Source organism: Anas platyrhynchos, chromosome 10 (genome assembly GCF_047663525.1).
Source record: "Anas platyrhynchos isolate ZD024472 breed Pekin duck chromosome 10, IASCAAS_PekinDuck_T2T, whole genome shotgun sequence".
Taxonomy (NCBI): domain Eukaryota; kingdom Metazoa; phylum Chordata; class Aves; order Anseriformes; family Anatidae; genus Anas; species Anas platyrhynchos.
In genome coordinates, this window is record NC_092596.1 from 5686146 (window position 1) to 5705021 (window position 18876).

The 18876-nt window shown below is 41.1% G+C and overlaps 1 protein-coding gene across 19 annotated transcripts in view; it reads right to left on the bottom strand.

Moving 5' to 3' along the window:
* Window positions 1-18876, bottom strand: part of AMMECR1 (AMMECR nuclear protein 1) — a 112643-nt gene that overhangs the window by 17364 nt on the left and 76403 nt on the right. For 9 of the 19 annotated variants that reach the window (XR_003499601.3, XR_003499606.3, XR_005268398.2 and 6 more), the window contains one exon: window positions 355-469. Coding sequence is in view for 9 of the 19 variants with exons in the window: in XM_027465395.3 (XP_027321196.1) it covers window positions 355-469 (115 nt within the window). In the remaining 10 variants the exon portion in view is untranslated. Of the gene's footprint in view, window positions 1-354; window positions 470-18029; window positions 18869-18876 lie in introns of those variants that run through there. The other 10 variants (XR_011811834.1, XM_072043043.1, XM_027465398.3 and 7 more) reach the window with 2 other exon arrangements.

Consider the following 18876-nt stretch of genomic DNA (forward strand, 5'->3'; position numbering starts at 1 on the left):
CATGTTTTGTTTCTGTAGTTAGCTATGCTGCAAAAGAGGTCTCAGGACCCCATCACTCCAGACAATACCTTGCATGATGGAATCTTAAGACATAACTACAACCGCACAGGGCACTCTTATTTTTAGTGCTTAAATGGGCAAGAAATCAAATCTCCGCTCCACTTTCACAACTCAGACCTTTAAGGCGATGGTAGTTCTAGCAAAATAGTCTCTTAAATCTCTACAGAAAACAATCCATATAGCGTGCAAAACAGTGACTAATTAAATATATGCAAATAATTTAAATGGCGTGACTTCTGCTATAGATGCTCGTAATATCAAAGTAATTTTCTTAAAGACATCTGAAATCCTTACCTCCCAGTCCATGTAGTCACATACATCCTCAAAGTTAGTGAGTAGAGACACTGAGCAGAAAAGCCGTGGCAGCTCATCCCTCGTCATTGGGGGGAAACGACTATCTTTAAGGGCACTGTTGAAGACAAAACAGAATTTCAAACTTTTTTTTTTTTTTAAAGATCAAGGATCTAATGAATCAACTGAAAAGCATAAAGGACAAAAAAGAAACAAAACAACAACCAAAAAAAACCAACAAAACAAAAACAAACAAAAAAAGACAACTGATGAAGTGATGACCAGTTTGATAACCCAGTTACCGGTGTAACACACTGACCAATATTCCCAACTTGTTCCTTAGACATTTCTTTTAAATTTCTTGGCTGGTCAGTTAGGTGGTATTCTCAGGGTGATTGCTTCCTGAGCTGATTTTGCTTCTGTGACAATGACTTACTAATGAAGCACCAGAAAGTTTTGGAAAAAGTTAAAAAAAAACAAAAAAACAAACAAACAAAAAAAACCCACACAAACAAAGCAACAGCTCTTCTACCTGCAATTTAGTAAATCCCTTTCAAAAAAAGATTAAACCATACAGAATAGAGAGGGAAATTCTGTAGCCTGCAAAAATCAAATGTAGTAAATACAGTAATCAAACTGTAGAATTTAATTCAGTGAAAGAAATCCAAGCAAGCAGAATATTCTCCAAAAAGAATATTGATTATAAATAGGTAAAAACATCCAGGAGTTCTACAGACTTGTAAACCTACAGAACTTGAAGGTGTTCTGCAAAGCAGAGATAATGATTAGTAACATGGAAGCTTGCAAACAGCTAAACTAATCCTCAGGCTAAGGCACGGTTCTATAGACGAACATACATCTAGCGGACAGAATTCCATACCAAGAACTATCTGTGTAGATTCCAGTGCTCCTTGAAAAACAAAGCAGTTAACAGACAGGAAGCAGCACCACTAGTAAGAACATTTGTAAGAACCTACTTGTATAAGTTTGGTTAAGAACCAGTTCAACTGGAAAAGGGAAGGTTAAGGTATCCCATCATTTTTTCTTCTCTTACAATTTTAAATGTGACATACATGAACATCTCCATGATCATCTCCAACAGAAACAGACCTGCTAACTGAGCTTTTTAAGGAGAGCTTAACATTTAGAGAGTTGTTAAAGTACTACCAAGTTCTTCATGTCATATTGTGTCATATAACAATTAGATCATTCTTACTCATTTCACTTGGCATACAACCTGTAGTTGCCGTTAGCTGATACCATTACAGCCATGACGATGGCCTTTAGAATATGGCTGAAGTATCTGCATCAGATACCACCATCTCACGTAAGGAATAGTATAGCTTTATTATGGCATATGAAATAATAGTGCATAAGCAAAAAAAAAAAAAAAAAAAAAGTAAACTTAACCTAGGAGAAATCATCATATGTATAAGTCTTCAAAAGACGTTTAGATGTAGAGCTTAGGGATATGGTTTAGTGGGGACTGTTAGTGTTAGGTTAGAGGTTGGACTCGATGATCTTGAGGTCTCTTCCAACCTAGAAATTCTGTGATTCTGTAACCAGAAATAGAAATCCCATCACAAGTTAATCCCGTACACTGATGAATTAAGACAGAACCTTTCCTTTTCCAGGGGGAAAAAAAAGTCTGTTTTTTTTCAGACATGCTACAAATAAAGAATATACTATTGGAATTACTAGAGGCTCTTCTCCAAGCTTTAGTATTTTTATGTTATAAAATAGATAAGAAATTTAGATTTTCATTATGAAGGTAAATTTGTTATGTAATTAGGAAACAGATGGTGAGTCTATTCTACCAGTACTTAGAGGTACTTCTAAGCAACCCTAGTCAAAGTTGCCATACACAAGGAAAAAAAGATGTTGAGACAATAATTAACTAGCCAAGATAATTTTTTAAACTTATTTATGTAGGACAGGGCTACACAGACATGTGAACAACTGAGAACACTAATGAGATTTAAAGCATAATGCCTGTGATATTTCAGTAACAACTTTCACCAAAGATGTATCAAGATATTCTCCATGATTCTGCTGATGGGATTTGCAAAGCCAGGTTTCTAACTGCAGGAAACCAGACAGTTACCTTTCTCCATTACCTGGTATTTCAGAGCATCATCACAGACCAACTTAAATAGCTACAGCAGGAGAGAAAGGAAAATTTGAGCAGCTAATTCAGCCTTCATATCCTCCAAATAGGCAAAACATATGTAAGAGTAAAGGGAGGATACTCTGGAACACAGGGTCAGCTCAAACCAGAAGTCCATTTTGCCTTGTATTAAGTAGTAACCAGCAGCAGATGGCAAAAGAATAAATACAAGAACACAATAAATATCCAGGTGGTACTTCCCTAGAAGACTCTATAGGAATCCAGCTGTTTAAAGCTTAGGGATTTTGAGCCAGAGATGGGATATCTGCACTTCTCCATGGGTTTATTTAGTAAGTGCATGCAAGCATGCTCTTGAAATTTCACACCTTTTAAAGAAACTAAAAGGTATGCTCAGAAACCCAAATCCTCTTTTAATTTGATATTTTGGTTAAGAAATATCCTATCCAGAGAATCTGTTGCTACTGCAAGTTCACTTACATGCAAATTTCCCCGGTGTACATTCTACCTCTATCATATAACCAGTCTATTTGAATAACTACTGAAAAGCACATGAAAAGACAAACATTATTGTATTAACAAACTGCAAATTCAGTTATCTTATAAAACAACAGTATGCATGGATATTGCCAATGCTTGTTTAATCCTGTTTTTGAGATTTATGTAACAATCTTACCATACTGTAAGTATTTATAACCTTCAGATTTTTTTTTTTTTTGTGGGGGGCACAGCTGGATACTAGTCTATCTAACTTTCACTTCCCCTTCCTAAAGCTGCCAGAATGCACTTGTGAATTTAAACTTTTGAAGCAAAGGTTGTCTACTATGGGTGTAAGCCTGATACCCCATATCATCATCAGTAGAAGCCCAGGCAAATTCCCACTTACTGAAGATCTCCTGCACCGTCATTGCCAGATGAGAAACCATTCTCAATTTAACATACTTTAAGTCGTACAGAAACAAACATCATACATCACACGTGTAAGCCACATCTCAAATGCGGTGGTAATACTTTAAAACAAGATGAGTGAATCATGACAAACTTGAATATTGATAAAAAGCTGTGATATGAAGCCTTCGTGTGAACACAGTGGAAGCAGAAAGGCACACAAAGGCAAAAAAAGCCTCAGGCATACACAGCGAACAAAGTAGTTCAATTTTAGTGAAAGCAGAGCAATAGAGTGCGTATCACATACACTATTAGTAAATTAACTGGCTAATTCTGTTATTCAGTAATATGAAACTAGCTCAAATACTTGTTTTCATGTAACCACCTGATGGTAACTACAGTACTGTTTATCAAACGATAATGCCATTTCAACCACACCTGAAATTGTTTCTTCAGAACTGCTAGGCGCTTTATCAGTACAGCTTGCTGAAAAATTGTTCCGTCATACCTACAGACATCTTTGCACATATCCTATATTAGCACTGCTGCTGCTGAAGATAAGGGAGCAATCTGGCAGAACAAACTGATCAGAGATTTGAATAAAAGTCTCTGATGCGACTGTAACTAGCCAATACTGAATACTGTGTTCCTTCTTTCACCATCTCCAGGTCCCACATTTCAATTTGCTTTCATCGTTTTAAACACCTTTGTCTCCATTGTTAATGTCAGAAAAACAAAAATTTACCTGAAGAAATTAGCGTTGACAAACAACGAATAGAACATCCTAAAAGCGCTTATTTGTACCATTTAGCTACACAGAAAGGATTCTGTATGCTTATGCAAAATGTATGAAACTAGAACAGTCCAGTAACTCTCTCAGGTGTCAAATCTAGGAAAATTAGCCTAAAACTTAGCAATCCTGTCCTAATGAGTTTTATCTAGATGCATCACATACTTTAAAACCAGGAAACATCTATCTCTTGAGTACTGTATGTTACAGACTGTCAGGCTTCCAATCACTCATCTCTCCATTGCCCCCTTGGTTGAAACTCTAAGTTTCAGATACCTTTTGAAAAACCAAGAGCTGGCCAGCTTACTATCATCTATTCAGAGATAAACCTTCATTTCTGCATTTTTTTAATTGCTTGATTAACAGGAAACAGGTGAAATGCATCCCTTTGGAATTCATCCATAATCCCTGGGCTGCAATTATTCAGTAAGCCTAAACTTTACCTCTGTGGTATTTAATAAGTCACCATCTACTGACTACTCTGATGATTTCTGCAAAACAAGTGGAGGGTGTCCAGTAGACTTCCTCACGGGCAGCTGCTACATTGAGAGCTTAGCTTTTGTACAATGGTTAACAGACGGTCAGAAACGTCAGCAGGTCTCAACACTTACCGAACACAAGAAAGCTTGCACGAGCTTTTACTTTTGCTGTTCCTGTTCTGTGGAGAAAGAATTTCAGTTTCTAGAGACAACAGTTTGGCATATATCATAAACTCTACAAAGATGTACATATGTAAATTCAGACTTTTACCTCACTTTTACTGTTTGCGTGCTTCTTGGTGAGCAATTTAAAAGCAAGCATAAAACACAGACAAGATAACATATGCTCACTTTCCTTAAAAAACTCATTTCTGATCTGATATGTTCAGAAAGAAAAGCCACGATATACTTGCGTGTAGGTATTCTCAATTGAAGAAACTTTGTCGTGTTTCTTTGATGGAAGCATAACTTTTGCACTAGTAGAACATGATTTTACCATCTTATTCAGTGCCATGTTCTGTTAATTCTTCTGTTAGAAAGACAAAAGGATTGTATCGGAGCAGAGACTGGTATATTAAATAACAGGTTTTGAAAACAAATTCCATTTTTTTTTCTGTTAAACTTAAAATAAAGGAAGAGTGGGTGGAAATAACCAGTAAAATAATTTGGGAAAATTAAGCAGAGTTCAAAACATCTTTAAAGAAAAAAAAAACTATTTTGAAAAACATTTTCTACGTCATCTGTTCTGTATTTCTTAATGCCCAGAGTAAATTTACATATATTGCTTCTGACTAAATGGAAGTACTTGGTAGTGAAAAGTTGAAAAGAAGCAGTGCCAAGCAAGAGGAATTCTAGCTGGCCAATAAAAGGACATTAGTTTTTCCACATGGGGTTCTGCTTCATGTTAAAAGCAAAGCAGGCAAAGTCAAAATTGAATCCTGTTCAAAGAAAACTATTTTTAGACACAAAATGCATGCACACACATGCACTGCATTTCTAGTCAAATATACTTATTTATGAAGTTTTGTGCATCCTACTAAGACAGATCAAGTAATTGCCAGTCGAGAAAAAACAAAGTATTAATCAACAATCAGGTTTTGTTTTTGTTTTTTGGGCTGAGCTATGCTATACAAATCCCAGCTCCTGCTCAAATGAACTTCATCTGTCCATAAGCTCTCCAGAAATATGTTCTTCAGTAAGTTCATGTTCCGCTCCCCTTTGCATTTGGGCATACAGGAAAGCAGGTAAGCTTGCAAACTTTAAAGTATTTCAGTGTTTAAAGACACTGAAAAGATTTAAAGAAAAGGAAATTGTTTCAACTAATTTGAGTTATGACTAATAGCATGAAATTCAGTGAAAATTATAATTAAGGCTTATATTCCTTAGGACTACACCTTGTTTTAATAAAATACCATTTCATGGTTCTGAAATAATAGCATGAGCAGGTGAACCAAAATGCAATACATCACTGTGCTGTCCATTTGTATTTTCTGTAGGCCACAGAAATGCTAGAAGAAATAAAAATAGTCACCTTCAGTCTTTAAGAACCTTCGGCTCTTAAACATGACGTGGCAGCTTGGTAATAAACAGTAGGGCAGAAATGGGGGAAATGAGAAATACAAATGATTTTAAAGGATCTTTAAAAAGTTTACTAGCGTGTATGCATCACAAAAAGTAGAGAAGGATTTGTGTGGACAAAGGAAGGTAGTGGAAGAATTCTTACTATTTTATTATTATTTAACGAAAGCAATAATTAAATTCCTCACTAAACCTTTTAGTGGACAATCACATCTGCAGACCCAAACTGGATGGAAGTTAGGCAAAACTGGGTCCAGTTGTGTATGTTACTGGGAATTACTTTCAGGGCTTTAACATCACATAGTGGGAGAAGATGCAAAGGAAACACTCAAGCACGGGGCATAATAAAAGTAATACTCTACTTTTAAGGGAAGTGTAAATGAGGCAGAGACATTAAGTGACTCACGCAATTTAGGAGGCTTACACAGTGAGTCAGTGACAGAATCAAGAATAGCATCCAAGATCCCTGACTCCTACAAATCTTTCTGTGACAGCTTCTTTCACAATCTGCTCAGTCTACAGCAAAGAAATATAGATCCCTGAACATCAATAAAAAGAGAATGGATAAAATTAAGTAAACTAATCTAATTAAAAATAATTTTTCCTTTTTTTTTTTCAGTTCACTCTACTACAGACCATTTTTTTCTTAATTAACCAGTTTCCTATACAGAGCACAGATAAGCCAAACCATATCTTTTTGTCATCCAAAGTAAACAACAGTTCTCTAAATACCATCAGCACAGTGATGAAAAATAGGTTAAAGATCTGACTTTACAAACTATTGCCCTCTCCTGATAAATATTAGCACTACTTTTACATGGTAGGCAAAGGAGTGAAACTTGAAAACCCTTTTCATTCAGCTCAGTAAGTATAACCCTGATATTCTCGATGCTTTCATCAAGAGAAATGTGAGGTACCTTAGAAAATACATTTTACAAAGAAATGGGCCCATGTCAATAAACTGAGCCCAAAGGGCCTACATATCGTTCTTCAGTTAATTCAAAACATCCTGAAATTAATGAGTGGCAAACTCACTGAATTTTAGGTAACAGCAGTGAGATAACAGCGATAAGAGACAATTAATGACAGGATTTCAAAAAAAAGTTTGTTCCATTGCAGGCTCATTGAAGTTAGTTGAGATTTTTTACTTTTTCAGCTTTCATATAACTTAAATAGGAAGAAATTACAGAGCACTTAAGGAGGTCACCGACATTTTCCTGGTGAAAATCAGCTATCATAACTCAGTTTGGCAGAAAGCTAGCAGCTTCCAAGTCACAATCTGCAATTAATTTTTAAGTTAGAAAAACATGGCAGAGTATGCTCCTCTTCAGAAAGAGGAATTGTGGTGAATAAATTCTCTTAGCTTTCCGTGTAAGCGATCAGACAGCCTAACAGACCTTACGTGACAGCCCTCTAGCTTTTCTACATCACCAGCAGAGATTTGCCAACTTAAATGGAGATTTCAAGCCGTGATTTACATGCATTGTCAAATCACTTGAATGCAGGGGAAAATAATTTATTTATATTGTCATTTTTTATTTTTATTTTTTTTGTTAAGACTGCAAAATTTCCAGGAAATAAAACAACTGTGAATGACGTGTTTTTTTCCTGAACCCTCCCTTACATTTAAGAGACAGAAAAGGAAAGAACAACATTTATATTTCCTGCACATTATGTTGCTAAGTGGCAGTCATGGAGTAAAAAAGAATAAAAATAAGGAAATACACTTGTTGACATTTTGGACAGAAATAATTCTCTGAAGTTCTAATTTTTTGGCCTAACTAATTAACACAGCGCAGCAGTGTTTCAGATAGGAGAAATAAAAAATAGATCTGGCATTTTGGCTCTTCAGTCAATTTTTCTAAGTCCTGCAAACTAAGGTGTGCCAGGAAATCTCTCCCCCAGTCTCGGTCTCGCCTCCCCCCACTGGCTTCACGCTTCCAGCATTTGGATCCAGTCATCTGGTTTCAGGGGATGATAGAATATTCTGATACTCTATTTTAGACAGTTATTTTAATTTTGAAAAGAATAACATTCCTCTAAGAGACAACTCAGAGTATGTACCTAAATTAAGTGTTTAGAAGAGTTCATTAGAAAAGGCAACCTCCATTCATTGACTGGATAACACAATTAAGCCTCTAGATTAGGCAGCCAGACATGCCTCAAATAAGCTGTCTTATTTTATTAATTTTTGTCCCTAGAATTTCTCAACTCTCTGGTATGTGTGGAAATTGTTACCAGTGTTGTTAATAGGCAATTTGTCAGCAAGGCTGCAGCAGTCACCAGACAACACTAAGAGAACACACACATCTGGGTAGGTCGAATTTACCAAGAGGCACTTAGCTTTCCTTGGTTTCTTTTGTTGTTGTATAGGTTTGTTTTTTTTTTTTCCTTTGAAGTGTACAGGATTGGATATTGTCAGATTTCTAGCAGATGGTGTATCAGTGGTATTAGAGACATAAATACAATACACTGAAAAATTTCATAACAACTGTGAAGAGCAGACCCAGATACAGAAAAAGAAAAACTTCCCAGTGTTCTATTTCAAGCATTTTCCTTCGAGAAAACTTTGGTTTGTTCAGAATATCCTGAAGGACAAACCAATATACAGAGTTTTTATTAGCAGTTTCAAATTGCTGAGTGACAAGGAAGAGAAGAACCCCTGGGCAAAAGAAGAACCATCTACCAAAACGAGAGAAACCATTATTTGCTCACTTCAGTAATTTTGGAAGCTGCTCTCCCAGTCGCGTAACAGTGACAAGGACAAGAGCACAACTAGGTTTCCAATGTTTTTTTTGTTGTTTTTTTTTTTTGTTTGTTTGTTTGTTTTTTTGTTTTTTTCTTCATTCAGATGCCAAAGTATTTAAAAACTTTATCTAAAATTTCAACGTACCTGATCTTCTTGGTTGGCAAGTCATTCATCTACATCTAACCCTGACACATGCTAAAAGAAACAAAGGACAAGGTTCTGCATCAGTACTGCAGCTGCCTGCAGAACAAAGCAGCGGTAATTTACGGCTTCCCACACGGGACGCTGTCATCCCTGGGTTTTATGACAGAGGTGCCCAGCTGTGCTATGTGTTAAAATTAGAGCTGTGCATGTCATGTCAAAACGGCTCATGGTACAGAACAAAAGAGAAGCGACTATTGGTGGCGATGACAGAACCCAGCAAAACCTTAACAATCCCCACCTAATGGGCCTCCTCCAAGAGAACACTGAAAAAAAAGTAAATGTAATAAAGGAAAAGTTAAAAGCCGTGCTAAAAACTATATATATTTTGGCTGCAGATCAGATTTTTGTCAACATTGTAGCATTGCACTTGGAATTCCTACAAGATCTATTTATAAAAATACTAATTTAAATGTATTCAAATACACAAGGAATAAAAATAATAATTCAGGGATTTTGTTTGGAGTATTCCTGAAACCTGAACAGAGGCAATTAGGATATACCACAATTAACTGTTTCTGTATCATCATCTATGAAGATAAGTACTTTAGCACCTGTTCCTCACGCTATACAAACTCATCAATAACTTTATTTGTGCAAAATCAGTTCCATCAGTTCACTAGGTGGAAATGATTTGACAATCACCTCTGGGCCCATCTGGTCCAGCCCCTGCTCCAGCAGGGCCACCCCAAGCAGGGTGTCCAGTGCCATGTCCAGCCCCTTCTGAAGGTCTCCAAGGAAGAGACTCCGCAGCCTCTCCAGGCAGCCTCTGCCAGCACTGCAGCACCGGCACAGCACGGAAATCCTCCCTGATGTTCAGACAGAACTTGCAGTGTTCCAGCTTGTGCCCATCACCTCTTGCCCTGGCACCAAGTGGAGCCTGGCTTCGTGCCCTTTGCACCCTCCCTTCAGGTGTTCATAGACATCAGTGAGGTCCTCCCCGAGCCTCCTCCTCTCCAGGCTGGCCAGTGCCACCTCTCTCAGCCTCTCCTCGCAGCAGAGGTGCTCCAGGCCCTTCAGCATCTTGTGCTGGGCTCTCTCCAGTGTGTCCATGTCTCTTTGTACTGGGGGGCCCAGAACTGGACCCAGTTCTGCAAATGTGGTCCCACCAGCACTGAGCAGGGGGAAGAACTCCCTCCCTTAGCCTGCCGGTGATATTTTGCCTAATGCAGCCATGAACACCGAGAGCCTTCTTTGCAGCAAGGACACATTGCTGGCTTTTGTTCAACTTGCTGTCCATCAAGACACCCAGGTCCTTTTCTGCCAGGCTGTTTTCCAGCTGGGAGGCCCCAGCATGTCCTCATGCTGGGGTTGTTTCTCCCCTGGGGCAGGACTCCATACTTCTTAACCTTCATGAGGCTGCAGTCAGCCCATTTCTCCAGCCTGTTGCGGTCCCTCTGGACGGCAGCACGAGGGACCGCACATTGTGCCATCCACATACAACTGAAAAGCAAACCATACTGGAGCTGCTGAAAATGTTCTGCTACCTTGTTGGTCTTCCCCCAAACAAGTGCTGTAGTTCACTTCCTACCGATGTTTAAATCAACAAAAGAGGTACTTCTAAAATATTTCATAGTATTTCTAAAGACTCTAAAGAAGACCCATGATTTGCAGGCAAATCCTTATTTTAGTTATTTTAATCTCATTTCCTGCACGGGCTATCTTGACTCACAGTACATGCACAGGTCAACTCCATAGCACAGACGGAACTAACGTGGTCTGGGATAATTCAAAGTTGCTTCTCAAGAAGTCTGCATTCAATGGGATTATCTGTTAAGACATGCAGCTAGTGTGCATCTGCGTAATGCCCAGTGTCTGAAAATCCTGGAGGTTTAATTACTGCTGGTTCTTCAGCTGAGTCTGACAATCTTACACAAATGCCAGGTGCAAATGATTGAACTCCTTGCTTTTTATCATTACAAAATTTCCCATACGAAAAGAAAGCTCATAACCATAGAAGCTGTAAAAACTAAGGCTCACATAAATTTAAAAAGAGCTTTTTAGAAGAAAAAAGAATAATAAACATGTTTCTTCTACTGCTGAGACACGAACACCTCTTAACGACAGTCGTTAGCTAGGTGATAATGGTCTCCACCAGGCACGGTGCGCTCTGCAGGAGGTCGGTACACACCCAGACCGAGTACCCGTTAAAGAATGCAGCGGTTCAGGTCACCGGATGCAGGGAGTGTCAGAGCCTGCTGCTGCCATCGGCGGGAGGCAGAGACGCTGCGTGCGTCAGGTGCGAGCAGGTGGATGACCTGATCCGCATGGTGGCGGAGCTCAAGGAGGAGGTGGAGAGGTTGAGGGCCATCAGGGAGTGTGAGCGGGAGATAGACTTGTGGAGTAACTCCCTGCAGGGCCTCAAGGAGAGATATCGGGGTGAGACACCCCAAATGGGGGTGGACCCCCTGCCCTGTCGCCGTCGGACAGAGGGAGGGGATCTGGGAGTTGAGGAGGAGTGGAGACAGGTCCCTGCTCGACATGGCAGGCGATGCCCTCCCCTTCCGGCCCCACCTTCCCAGGTGCCCTTACGAAACAGGTTTGAGGCCCTGGAGATTGAGAGACCAGCAACTGAGGAAGAGGTAGAAAGTGTTCCCAGGAGGATGCCTAGGGCGAGGAGGTCGACTCCACGCATCAGGACTGCCTCCACCAAGAAAGAAAGAAGGGTGATTGTTGTGGGAGACTCTATCCTTAGGGGGACAGAGGGTCCTATTTGTCGGCCTGACCCTACCCGTAGGGAAGTCTGCTGCCTCCCTGGGGCCAGGGTCAGGGACGTTGCCAAGAAAGTCAAGCGCCTGGTACGGCCCACTGACTACTACCCGCTACTGGTCTTTCAGGCTGGTAGCGATGAAGTAGCAACGAGAAGTCCGAAGGCGATCAAAAGAGGCTTTAGGGATTTGGGGCGACTACTTAGAGGATCAGGCGCGCAGGTTGTGTTTGCCTCTGTCCTTCCGATAGGGGGGATCGAAGCTGAAAGGTGCGCTGTTCACATAAACTCGTGGCTCCGAGACTGGTGTGACCGGCAGAACTTTGGGTTCTTTGATCACGGGAAGGTCTATGCTACACCAGGCCTGATGTCACCGGATGGGAAGGGCCTCTCTCGGAGAGGGGTAAGGATCTTTGGTCAGGAGTTGGCAGGGCTGATAGATAGGGCTTTAAACTAGAGTCAAAGGGGGAAGGGGCTAAAACCAGGCACGCCAGTGAAGACCTAAGGGATGGTACGCTAGAATCAGAGGGGCTGTGTGCCAGTGAGGTCCTTCGGTTAGATCCACAAGGTGCTGAGTGTAAGGAGACGCACCTGAAATGCTTCTACACGAACGCACGCAGTATGAGGAATAAAATGGATGAGCTAGAAGTACTGGCCCAGTCCCGCAACTACGACATCATCGGCATAAGCGAAACCTGGTGGGATGAGTCCTGTGACTGGGGTGTTGCGATAGATGGTTACAGGCTCTTCAGGAGGGACAGGCAGGGTAGGCGAGGTGGTGGGGTGGCGATGTATGTGAAGCAGGGGCAGGACTGTGTGGAACTTCAGGTCGGCGATGGCAAAGTTGAGAGCCTCTGGGTAAGGATCAAGGGACGTACGAATAAAGGGGATGTCGTTGTGGGAGTCTATTACAGACCGCCTGGCCAGGACGATAGCGCCGATAAATTATTCTTTACAGAACTAAGAGAGGCCTCCAGATTAACTCCCCTTGTCCTTATGGGGGACTTCAACCTGCCAGACGTTAACTGGGAGTGCCACACAGCTGACACGAGCAAGTCCAGGAGGTTCATGAAGCACCTAGATGATAACTTCTTTGTGCAGGTGCTAACGGAGCCAACTAGGAAAGGTGCCCTCCTAGACCTGTTGCTAGAAAACAAGAGAGGGTCTGGTGGGAGATGTGGTGATTGGTGGCCGCCTCGGTCATAGCGACCATGAAGTGGTTGAGTTCAAAATTTACGGTGACAGAAGGAAAAGTGCCACCAAAACCTCATCCCTAGATATGGGGAAAGCGGACTTCAGGCTGCTCGGGGAACTAGTCAGCAAGGTCCCCTGGGAAGCTGCTCTTGAAGGCCTCGATGTCCACCAGTGCTGGTCATTCTTTAAGCGATGCCTCCTAGAAGCACAAGATCAGGCAATTCCTAAATATCGCAAGACAGGCAGGCGGGGCAGGAGGCCGGCGTGGCTGACCAGGAACATTCTGATGGAGATTAGGCGGAAACAGAGAGTGTTTCGCTACTGGAAGGAGGGCCAGGTGTCATGGAAAGAATACAGGGATGCTGTTCGTGTTTGTAGGGAGAAAATTTGTGTGGCTAAAGCACACCTAGAGTTGAAGCTGGCTGTGTCTGTGAGAGAAAATAAAAAGGTTTTTTTTAGATATGTGAATGGAAAAAGGAGAACTAAAGAATACATAGGGCCGCTCCTTGATAGGGAAGGTCTTCTCACAGACGATGACATAGGCAAAGCAGAGACGCTTAACGCCTTCTTTGCCTCTGTCTTCAATGCCGATGATGGGCTTCGGGACCCAGGGTGCCCTGAGCTGGAGGACCGGGACGGTGGGGATGACAAACTCCCAACCGACCCTGAACGTGTGCAGGATTTGCTACTCCGCCTGAATCCCTACAAGTCCATGGGTCCGGATGCGATTCATCCCCGGGTGCTGAAAGAGCTGGCGGACATCATCGCGGAACCTCTCTCAATTATTTTTCAACGATCCTGGGAATCTGGAGAGGTCCCGGTAGACTGGAAGCTGGCAAATGTTGTGCCGATTTTCAAGAAGAGTCAGAAAGAAGACCCTAGCAATTACAGGCCTGTCAGTCTCACGTCAGTGCCTGGTAAAATCATGGAGAAGATGGTTCTCGAACTTATTGAGGCGCACCTGGGGGACAAAGCAGTCATTGGTCCCAGCCAGCATGCGTTTGTGAAGGGTAGGTCCTGCCTAACTAACCTGATTTCCTTTTATGATAAGATCACCCGTATGGTGGACCAAGGGAAACCAGCTGATGTGATTTTTTTGGACTTCAGCAAGGCTTTTGACATGGTTTCCCATAGGATCCTACTGGACAAAATGTCCACCATACAGCTAAATAAAAACATCATACGATGGGTGAGCAATTGGCTAACGGGCAGGGCCCAAAGGGTTATGGTAAATGGGGCTGCGTCAGGCTGGCGGGCGGTCACCAGTGGGGTCCCTCAAGGCTCCATTTTAGGGCCGGTACTTTTCAATATTTTTATAAATGATCTGGATATAGGAATAGAAGGTATTTTGAGCAAGTTTGCTGATGACACCAAACTTGGAGGAGTTGTGGACTCGAATGAGGGTGGAAAGGCCTTGCAGAGGGATCTGGATAGGTTGGAGAGCTGGGCGATCGCCAACCGCATGAAGTTCAATAAGAGCAAGTGCCGGGTCCTGCACCTGGGACGGGGAAACCCTGGCTGCACGTACAGACTGGGCGACGAGACGCTGGAGAGCAGCCTAGAAGAGAGGGATCTGGGGGTCGTGGTAGACAGCAAGTTGAATATGAGCCAGCAGTGTGCCCTGGCAGCCAGGAGGGCCAACCGTGTCCTGGGGTGCATCAAGCACGGCATCGCTAGTCGGTCGAGGGAGGTGATTGTCCCGCTCTGCTCTGTGCTGGTGCGTCCTCACCTCGAGTACTGTGTGCAGTTCTGGGCACCACAGTATAAAAAGGACATGAAACTGTTGGAGAGTGTCCAGAGGAGGGCTACGAAGATGGTGAAAGGCCTGGAGGGGAAGACGCACGAGGAACGGCTGAGGGCACTGGGCCTGTTCAGCCTGGAGAAGAGGAGGCTGAGGGGAGACCTCATCGCAGTCTACAACTTCCTCGTAAGGGGGTGTCGAGAGGCAGGAGACCTTTTCTCCATTAACACCAGTGACAGGACCCGCGGGAACGGGGTTAAGCTGAGGCAGGGGAAATTTAGGCTTGACATCAGGAGGGGGTTCTTCACAGAGAGGGTGGTTGCACACTGGAACAGGCCCCCCAGGGAAGTGGTCACTGCACCGAGCCTGTCTGAATTTAAGAAGAGATTGGACTGTGCACTTAGTCACATGGTCTGAACTTTTGGGTAGACCTGTGCGGTGTCAAGAGTTGGACTTGATGATCCTTAAGGGTCCCTTCCAACTCAGGATATTCTATGATTCTATGAAATATTCCTTCATGATCTGGATTCTTCCATGTAAACCCTGTTCATCATTATGTCAAAATAACGTCATACTAATTCAAGTCATTATGTCCATATAATCTTTTACTGCTGTAACTTTCCAACGAAACAATGAACACTTGTATGAAGAGATCCGTAAAGTTCAGGAGAATTCTGTGTATGCACTGTTATGGCAGTAAAGTGGAAAAATATGATCACAGAATTCGTAACTCCTACGATCGGCTCTCATCAGCAAACATAACGCAGTTGGAAATAGAAAACTGACAAAGCACTATTGCAGTGTCCTGATTACATTAGTAAGAGTCAAGTTTCTATGGCTCCAACAGCCTTACTGTTTCCTGAAGCCAAAAATCTTACCCTATACTGCTTTCGTGGTTATAAAGGAATTATTTTTCTCCTTGGACGTGAAAAAAGAACAAACAAGTTAAAGACTCTGCATTTTTCTCATTCTGTTTTAATCCCACTGGAAATGGGGGAATCATTTTGAATTACTGTAAAAATGTCCTATTACACAGAAAATCATTTTTTTTTCTTACTTAAAATTAACCTAACTTAAAGATGTAGGCAGAGCTTCAGTAATAGGGTAACAGATATGCTAAACTCAAGCTCTTCACCTAGCAGGTCAGTAAGACACAGAAGTACGGTTTGTAACATATTACAGCACAAAGCGTGCAATTACTGTGCATTCACCCAGGCCTAGCAAAAAAAAAGGCAGAACTGCTATGCTCCGTGCACTCCATGCTTCTGCAACCGGACAGCGTGAGCTAGGAAGTCCACGCTCACACTTGCCTGTCCTCCCAGTGGCTCAGCAAGGACTTTGAACAGCATTTTCTGACTGTAGCTGGACATGAGGTAAAGCAGCTGTATGTGCAGTTTCCTTTTAATTGGCAGCTTCTTTTCTGCCTCTTCCTACATTCTCCCTCGCCCCTCCCAGGATCTCTCATCATGCTGGGATAATGAGGACAATAGAATTCAAAGCCATGACAGTTTGTGTGTCAGCTTCATGCAAACATTCATGAAACTGAAAGATGTCAATTGCCATGGAAATGTCCTGTTTTGATATAGGAAAAGCAAATCCACAGCGCTTAAAATAATCACACAACGTAACACAGCCTACCACCCTCATTTCAGATACTTATTAAGTTGTGTAAGTAGACTGACCAGGGTTTGGTGTGTAGGTTTTTGTTTGGTGAACACATCATAAAAGACCAGTCAAAACTCTGAGCTCCAACTGGACTAAATTTTAATGTCACTAAAGGGCTCTCCAGCAGATGGCAAAGTTTAGGTAATTGACAAAAACGAACTGCTCAATTAGATTTAGGACTGTTAAGCTCGAGTAACATTAACCACTCAAATCCCTAAGTACGTGACAAGTTCCTGGAATTCTTTACAGCTCCATTAGTTCTCTCACTACTGACTAACAACTTTACCCCAAAACAGATACTGGATTCAAGACAACATATTTAAGGCCACTTTGTTGCTGAGTTCAACCCCCACTTAATCAATCGCAAAATACTACTCACCTCTAGAGAAGCGTTCAAGTCACCATTTTAAAAAGTACAAGTTAATAAAAAATATTTTCAGTTCTTTATGCATTTTAAAAAGTCTCATCCTAAGCAGATATGTAAAAATGTTACAAAACTTCTCAGCAATGCAATGATGCATAAATATATGAATATAATTTGAACATTTACATGTTCAACTTCCTGAGACCTCTAAAAATAGGTTTTGTTTTTGTTATACTGTTGAAAGCCTGGAACAGCAGAGTACCAAGTATTCTCAATTCTATCTCTGGAAATACTATAAACTGTACTTCTACATAAAAATATGAAGTAGCCGCATTTTTTTTAGTTGTCAATATCCTTCAACCAACCAGTTCAGTTAATGCTGCAGATGAAATTTAATTAATCTCCATTTTCATACTGTTTATCACAAATACAGAAACTGTGTTCTGTGGTCAAAATCCGCAGTTATGGACAAATTACATATGATCAGCTTAAGAACAAGGAAAGCAAAAGGCATGTTGGAATACATAGTAGCTGAATTAAAAAGGAAAAAAAAAATCACATTCACTTGAGCTGTTGCACTACAACAGAAAAAGAGATGAAGACAGTGAAATAACATGAAGATACTGATGAATGTAGTCTGATAGCTCATGGTGCACGCTGTCTTAGAGACAGGAATATGACTCCTCATAATACAGGGAACAGAGTAACATCCAGGCTTGTTTCTTAAGATGTGCATTTCCTTATTCTCTCTACTTAACTTCGATCATGTTTAAAACTTCTTTTTTTGTGTGGTGGTAGTGGTTTGTTGCTTTTTGTGTGTTGTAACCTAAGTGCAGTCTCTCAGACATACTGTGAATATATACGGCAGCTACAAAGAGATGCAAATGTGAGTGCTGTCAGCATAAAGATTGGTGTCTGAGCTCATGGCATCTTACTAATTCTCAGTGTTTTTGTAAATATAGTATAAAAAAGGCACAAGATGGATCCCTTGTGGCATATGATATGTAGTAAGACCTTTGGGAAAGAAATAGCCACTCCTTATTTCATGGGAACGCGTAGGCACAGAAGAAAGCATTTTGGTTTCTAGACACTTCCTCCTGCTATCTTGAAGCCACTTTAGAAGTGCAGGCATGACAATTGTTGCATTAGGACAAATCTTAATTTGTTATTAAAAACAATAACCAAGGACTCTCAAAATTTGTTTCTTTGTGCACTTGTAGGCTTTTATTTTATACAAAAATTTCATTAACAGATTAAGTTATGATTGCTGTATGCCTCCATAAATCACCAATCCAAAACCATGCATCAGATATATAAACCCATTCTATACATTTGGAGGCTTTGCTGTCTGCATGCTTCCGTCCCTTCCTCCTCTTCCACACACAGGTAAACTTCTTTTTTCTCTTTTTAGCAACTCTGTGACTTCTGTCTCAAGATAGAAGTTCATTGTTTCATCCCTGTATTCCTTCTAGCTTTCTGCCATAAGTCTGTCTACTTCAGGTGGTAAACTCAGTGCCACCTCCAACATACTCAGCTTATGGAGGTGACTGGATAGGGCATTCACAAATCACTATCTCCAAGGTCAAGACACCCAAAGCAACAAAACCTTTGCAAGCTCAGCTAAACATTACATTCAGTTCCAAGTCTGCCAGCTGTCACTCTGTATGTGTCTTCTACTCTAAACCAGACTTTGAGTAGCAAATAAAAAAAGCTGGAACAAAATGAAAAGGTCTGAAATGAAGAACAGGCATAGTTCAGGTTATGCTAGACTACATCTGTCTGCAGCCTCAAAAACTGCAACATAAGTAGTCAAGGAATCCATTTAACATTACATATATTTTAAAATTCTTCTCAACTACAGAATAAAGGATCATTACAAACATCTAAGTATAAACGTAAATATGTTTGACTATAAGATTAAATGAAATGTGGAATTTATGCTTACTAATTAATTATTTCATATAATATCCTCTAAGAAGCCAAATTCTTCTTCCTTTGAAGGTAATGGGAGTTCTGCCATTCACTGCATTAGAAGCCTGAAACA